General features: G+C 49.1%; 2 protein-coding genes across 3 annotated transcripts in view; both read right to left on the reverse strand.

The window, feature by feature from the left end:
- The window catches only part of MIEF1 (mitochondrial elongation factor 1), a 269067-nt gene extending 263969 nt beyond the window's left edge, over positions 1 to 5098 (reverse strand). For both annotated transcript variants that reach the window (XR_011337339.1, XM_069855495.1), the window contains exons 1-4: positions 4944 to 5098; positions 3626 to 3774; positions 3301 to 3481; positions 729 to 991 (exon numbers count right to left, since the gene is read on the reverse strand). Coding sequence is in view for 1 of the 2 variants with exons in the window: in XM_069855495.1 (XP_069711596.1) it covers positions 729 to 991; positions 3301 to 3481; positions 3626 to 3769 (588 nt within the window). In the remaining variant the exon portion in view is untranslated. The remainder of the gene's footprint in view (positions 1 to 728; positions 992 to 3300; positions 3482 to 3625; positions 3775 to 4943) is intronic.
- A 14-nt stretch (positions 5099 to 5112) lies between these two features.
- On the reverse strand, positions 5113 to 5773 carry MIURF (mitochondrial elongation factor 1 upstream open reading frame). Its single transcript, XM_069855542.1, has 2 exons — positions 5688 to 5773; positions 5113 to 5351 (listed from the first exon to the last, which is right to left on the reverse strand). Exon 2 carries the CDS (start codon positions 5323 to 5325, stop codon positions 5113 to 5115), a length of 213 nt encoding a protein of 70 aa, XP_069711643.1. The 5' UTR covers positions 5326 to 5351; positions 5688 to 5773.
- Between the last annotated feature and the right edge of the window lie 494 nt (positions 5774 to 6267).

Consider the following 6267-nt stretch of genomic DNA (forward strand, 5'->3'; position numbering starts at 1 on the left):
CAGGACACAGAGAAGTTTCTAGACAAGATTAAGTTGCCACGGTTTAATTATCCCATGCTAGAGCTAGGTACTACCCTCACCCGGTCTGCCATATTGTTTGGAAAAAGGTCAGACGATCCCTTTTCAGCAGTGTGATTAAGACTCCAGATCTAAGTTTCACTGGACACTCGATGCTCCATTCCAGAGCTCTGACTCACACAAAAAAGTGTGCCTCTGAATCACTCACTATAGCCATGGGCATCTTGCCAGCAGGGGGATATGCAGAAGGGACTGCTGTCCAATCCAGGTCTGTGAGGCATTAAAAAAAAAAAAAAAAAAAAAAGTAGGGAAGACCTACATGAATACACAGGAGTTCTAAGGGAATATTGTCTATTTGTAAGGCGATAGAAAGGACAGAGGAAAAACAGAGGACTACCAGAGAAACAGCAAGAAAAAACACAGCTAAATAGGAAGTGACAGAGAGGAAGGGAAGAAGGTCTGAGATAATCTGAAGAAAGGAAACAGCAAAAAGCAAATGCTTTGCAGACAACACCAGAGCAGTCCTGATCACACCTGTTCAAACAGTATTGCAGAAATCAACACCTGGATCCACAGTGAGAAAGGTGACACCAGGAACCTTGTTACGGAGGAATGTTGTGCTGAGCCAGCACTGTCAACAGAGCAGCCTGAAATACCCCTGCCTAGTCAGCCTTCTAAATAATGACCCATCATGCGGCCCCAGGAATTACCTGCAGATCGTCATACAGGCTGCCGCTGAGGTACATGTCACGCAGGGGCATGTCCGGCAGCTTGGCACGAAGGAAGCTGCGCAGCTCTGCACAGATATCCACGGCTGCTTGCTTGGCCCGGGCCTGCTCATCCGCTGGGATAGCTACCTTCCTCCGATAATAAGCAAAGAGCTTTTCTTGCAGAGACAGACGAAGGCGGGATTTTTTCAGCTCCACTTGACTCCTCTTGGCAGATGGCTTGGGCTTTGTGGGTCGGAAAATGTCTGCAAGAGAGAAGGAAAACTGTTTACTGTCTGCAATGTTTCGCTATGAACTGATCCACAGAAGAAAATCCATAGCATGGAAATGCAGTCTCCTAGGTCTCAAAAAGCTTTCAGCAGACATTCTCCATGCTTTGCACAGGTACCAGTCAAAACAGAGGTGCTGAGAAACCTCAAAATATACTGCTACAAGAATCAAACCAGATAAAAACAAGTTACTAGATTTGGAATTTAGCCAGAAGGATGCTAACAATGTGTTAGCAAGGAAGTAATTTTAATGGCTACATGGGCAGCATGTCAGTTCAATTTAAAAAAAAAATTTAAAAAATCGGCACCATTACGAGTTCAGACCATCAGGGATAAAACACTCTTGAACAACCATCACTATGTCATTAAGTTTTTAACATTACAATAGAGTTTTACAAATTATCAGCAAAATCCAGTCCTGACTAGGGTATGAGATCCGAAATGACCATAGAATCATAGAACGGTTTGGGTTGGAAGGGACCTTAAAGATCATCCAGTTTCAACCCATCCAGTGTCCTCCCTGCCATGGGCAGGGACACCTCCCACTGGATCAGATTCCTCAAAGCCTCACCAACCTAGCTTTGAACACCACCACGGATGGGACATCCACAGATTCTCTAGGCAACCTGTTCCAGTGCCTCACCATCCCTCACAGGAAAAAAAATTCTTCCTAATATCTAATGTAAACCTCTCTTCTTTCAGCTTAAAAACGTTTCCCCTCATCCTATCAATGCACTCCCTGATAGAGGTCCCCTCCGCAGCTTTCCTTGGACCATGCCACTTGGAAATGAAACAGTTGCCAGGACTCTAACACTTACCAGGACGGTGAGCAACAGACGTTGGGGTCAGCAGAGCTCAGGCAGCTCATAGCCCCAGTGGAAACCTCTCTCAAACACTCACTGGCCAAAGAGCAGCGAGCACACTCTCAGGCACACATCAGCATACACCACTTGATGCTGCCATCTGCGTTATTAAGTGATGCCTGATCTGCACAGGTTCTCTAAGCCTCTTTTCTTTCTGACTGGTTTCCTAAAGAAATAAGTCAATGCTTCCCATCTGTCTTTCAGACGTCTCTTAATCTGTACAAAAAGTTTTTGAATTTATCAACCAGGCCTAAAGAAGAATTACAGATCCGAGAGACTTTTGGATTCAGAAGGACTGCGGTAATTAGCAGGTGGAGAAGAATCCCCCTCAAGGCAATGGCCCCATTAAGGCAATCAGCTGTTGCACATTTGTTTGGCAACAGGCACCTGGCCACACAGCACATGCAGAATGGCCCAACCTCAGCAGCTGTTGCCTCTCGTCCCATTGGGGTCTTTTAGACAGACTTGAGGGTTTGTGTGAAAAGGAAACAGCCCATAAAACCACAGGGAACCAGACTTCATTGCCTGTTCATGAAAAAACTTATTTTTCCATCTTTAAGTTTTAATTTATTTTTAAGTTAAGCATGCAAGACACCATCATCGATGGCTTTATTCCTCAGTCATCATCCTTGGGGACTCCAGTCAAGTTATTTAGACCCCATTTAACACAGCTGTCTAGTTATTTAACATATCCTTAGCAGAAAATCCACTGCCACCCTGAAGCTTCTTCTCTCTTGCAGATAATCTGGAAACCAAATTAAAAGCTTGATCCTGACTTTTTATTTTAAATCTTCAAGTACAACTCTCCAGAGGTGGCCAGGTGAGAAAACCCAACTAAATACATATAAAAAGCACTGATGGAGTCTAAATTACTGATCATCCCACTCAGAAAGAAGCCTGCAGTCACTTAAAAAAGTTATAAAACCTGATGAAGAGTAACTCAGTGACGAGCAACACTAAACGGACTAATAACATAACAGAAATTACTAGGAAAATGGTAAAAATAATATAAGACAAACTGTTACAAGTTGCTAGTACATTCACAATTTGAATATTCCCCCCTTAAAAAACACAAACAAACTGGAATGGTCCAAAGAAAGGCAACAAAGACCTTCAAAGGAATGGAATGTCTTTTTCAGAGAAAAGATTGCACAGGTAAGTATTCAGATTGAAAAGGGAAAGGCTGAAGGAAAATAACGCCTAAGACCGTGAAGTCATAACAGGAATGAAGAATGCAAATAGATGACTACTATTCACTAGTTCACAGTCTGACTTTTAGTTCCTGAAGTTACCTGTAGATCTGCTTAAATGGAAAACATAGACTATCTACCCCAGGATTTTTCTTTTCTGCGTTCCCTTCAGTGAATACAGGGCTCATGGGCCTGGATGATTCTGCAACGCCAGTTTCACCCTGCTCCTTACCTGTGTCTGCAGCCGAAGGATCAGTGGGAAGGGTCTGCAGTGAGCGGCTAATGTTAGTCTTCATGTCCTGGGTCAGTAAGCGCGAGGAAGAGCCCAGCCAGTTTGGCTCTTCCCAGCTTCTCTTTCCTGACTGGCTCAAGCGAGTAGGGCTGCTGGGAGCACTGATTGCCCGGTCATACATCTAAAACAACACCACCAGGCACAGTTTGAGTTGTGAAGGGCTCAATATCTTCATTTTACCCACCACTCCGCTGTTTTTTATTTTCCCGCTCCTTCTCCCAGTGCCCACGCGAGCAGGTCCCACCCGGCTGTCCCGCAGGCTCACCCGTTTGACGGCCAGCGTGGCGATGCCCAGCATGGCGGCTCCGCCCACGCCCAGCACCAGTCGGGCATTGGAGAGCACAAAATCGATGGCTGTGCCAATGCCATTGTCATCTTTTTTCCCTTTGCGCTGCCCAGCGGCTGCCATCTCACCTGGAAGGAGCAGGAACATTAAACAAACAGGTCAAACCATGCAACCGTAAGGATTCTCTCCCTTCTCCTCCACCCTACACTGACAATTCTTGGGGTCTTGGCATGTAGCCACAAGAAGGGATCACCAGACCCTGCAGCCTCTTTAAATATTTTCCATGAGGAGCTGCATGTTCTCAGACATGCCAAAGCGGTGCTGACCAAGCTCTTCAATGACAGCATTTCTTTGCTTTCAGCTCCATTTACGACCTGAAGAAAAACATCCTGAATTTGATGTGGCCTCTGACAATTTAAGCAGGTCTAGTTGTGTAATAACTTAACACTGCTTTAAAAATAAATGAAAATTTACTTCCATAACATTTTGCAGTAAAATCCTGTATTATATAAAACTGTATGACTATTCTTCTTAACTTCTGCTTCTCAACCAAAGCATCACCTTTTTTATGGCAATTTATTTTCTCATCCTCAAACTAATGCGTGTAATTTTCCTCACAGACAAGGGAATGCAGGGATTGTCAACCGCTTGTCTGTAATAAATCAGAATCTCCTCAAGAACTGACAGGCAGTATCAAAGTATCCACGGCCAGACTCATTTTTGGACAACAGCTGGTCCCAGGTACTTCAAAGACACCCAAGAAACAACAGCAGAGACCACAACAGGAACAACTTCCTGGCTTTCTTTCATTGGACATTTATTCTGCCCTCAAGGCTGGTGGGTTTGACTCTCGTATAAGTCATGTATAACACAAACGTTAATATTTTCTTGTGCATGTATTTCCATGCCATTCAACCTCCATTTAACCCAGTCTTGATATTTATATTCAAAGAGTTTCCCTCGCCAGCTACACAGGTAAAACACACTTTGCCACTGCTGTACTCGTAGCTGGATCCTCAGTGAACTGACATGAAAACATTAGGAAACTCTTTCAACCCAACTCAGGATCTGTCTTCTAAGTCACTTTCGAAGGTTCAGAGCCTGCGTGACTTGAGTGGTTTAAAACTGCTCTTAGCTTTTTCTAAGGCCAAGCTACAGTCTCAGAAGAAATATTCCTGTCTTTATGAACCAGGAATCCAATCACTCTTCATCAGTAGGCAACCCCTCCCCCCAATTCCACAAACTGAACTGCAATAACAGCACTAAGAACGAGGTTATATGGTTGCAAGTGACGTACCTGTGACCTAATTCATTTGTAAATGGAACAGGAGAGCCCTCCTGGTGTGCCTGTGGAAGCACCTTCGTCAAGACAGCGGTGGGCAGGGAGCGTTAATCATCTCTTTTGGTCAACGAGGGGATTTTGGAAAGAAGAGGGAAGTAAATTAAGCCAAAAGGAGCAACAGAGTCTACACTAGGCCCCCAAGTTTGCTCTTCAGGAAAGCTTGCCCCTTCTCCAGCTGTCTCTCCTTGTCCTCCAGCTGCTGCAGCCCTTGGTTCTTGCGGAACTCCCGGCGGATGAAAGCGAGGTAGAAATCCTGGTCGGTGTAGCGCAGCCTGCGGCCCTGGCGCAGCAGAGCCCGGTAGAGGCTCAGGACAGCCTCCCGGGACCACGCTGCCATGGGGGACGGCTGTGCGGACGGGAGACCTAGAGAAAAAGGGAAAAAGATCCATGTCAGCTCTTCCGCGCCAGCCGCTGCCTCCCCATCCCATCCCCGCCCGGCCCGGGACGGGTCAGCCTCACGACGGGCCCTCCGAGGGCACAAAGCCACGGTCCCCGTGCAGAGGGACCCGGCGGGGCCCGCAGCCTGGCCCTTCCCACGGCGGGGCCGCTACGGGGCTGCTCGCAGCCTCCGCTCCCCACCGGGACCCCGGGGCGACCCCCATGAGCTCAAGGGAAGGGCCTGGAGGCCCCGGGCGAGGCCCTGAAGGCACTGGGCGAGGCCTCAGGAGAGACCCACGGGCCTGGCCGCCTCGCACTCACCGTGAGGGACCGATGGGGTGGAAGGGGAGTCGCTCCGAGGCCCTCAAAGCAGCCGCTCCCCGTCACGGACACGGGGCTCCCCGCGGGGTCACCCCCCGGCGCGGCCGATCCGCTTCCGGGCCGTGGCCGCGGCTCCGCCAACCACAGAGCGCGGCTGGCGGGGGCCGCACCGTCCCCGCGGCGGGCACTTCCGGCGGGCACTTCCGGCCGGCGCGCGGCGGCGGCGCGGCGCTGCCTCCCCCTGCCGGCGGGGCGCACGGCCGCCCCCCGCCCCGCCTCCTCGGCGCCCCCTGCCGGCGGGGAGGAGCAACGCGCCCCTCTGCTCCTCTCGTGAGACCCCGCATGGAGTCCTGTATCCAGTTCTGGAATCCCCAACATAGGAAAGGTGTGGAGCCGCGGGGACGAGTCCAGAGGACTCACTCCAGAGGACAACAACCCTGGGCAGCACTGCGGACTAGGGGAAGAGAGGCTAGAAAGCTGCCTGGAGGAGAAAGACCTGGGGGTGTTATTTGACAGCGACTGAACATGAGCCAGCAGTGTGCCCAGGTGGCCAAGAAGGCCAATGGCATCTTGTCTTGTA

Source organism: Phaenicophaeus curvirostris, chromosome 1 (assembly GCF_032191515.1).
Source record: "Phaenicophaeus curvirostris isolate KB17595 chromosome 1, BPBGC_Pcur_1.0, whole genome shotgun sequence".
In the NCBI taxonomy this organism is placed as follows: Eukaryota; Metazoa; Chordata; class Aves; order Cuculiformes; family Cuculidae; genus Phaenicophaeus; species Phaenicophaeus curvirostris.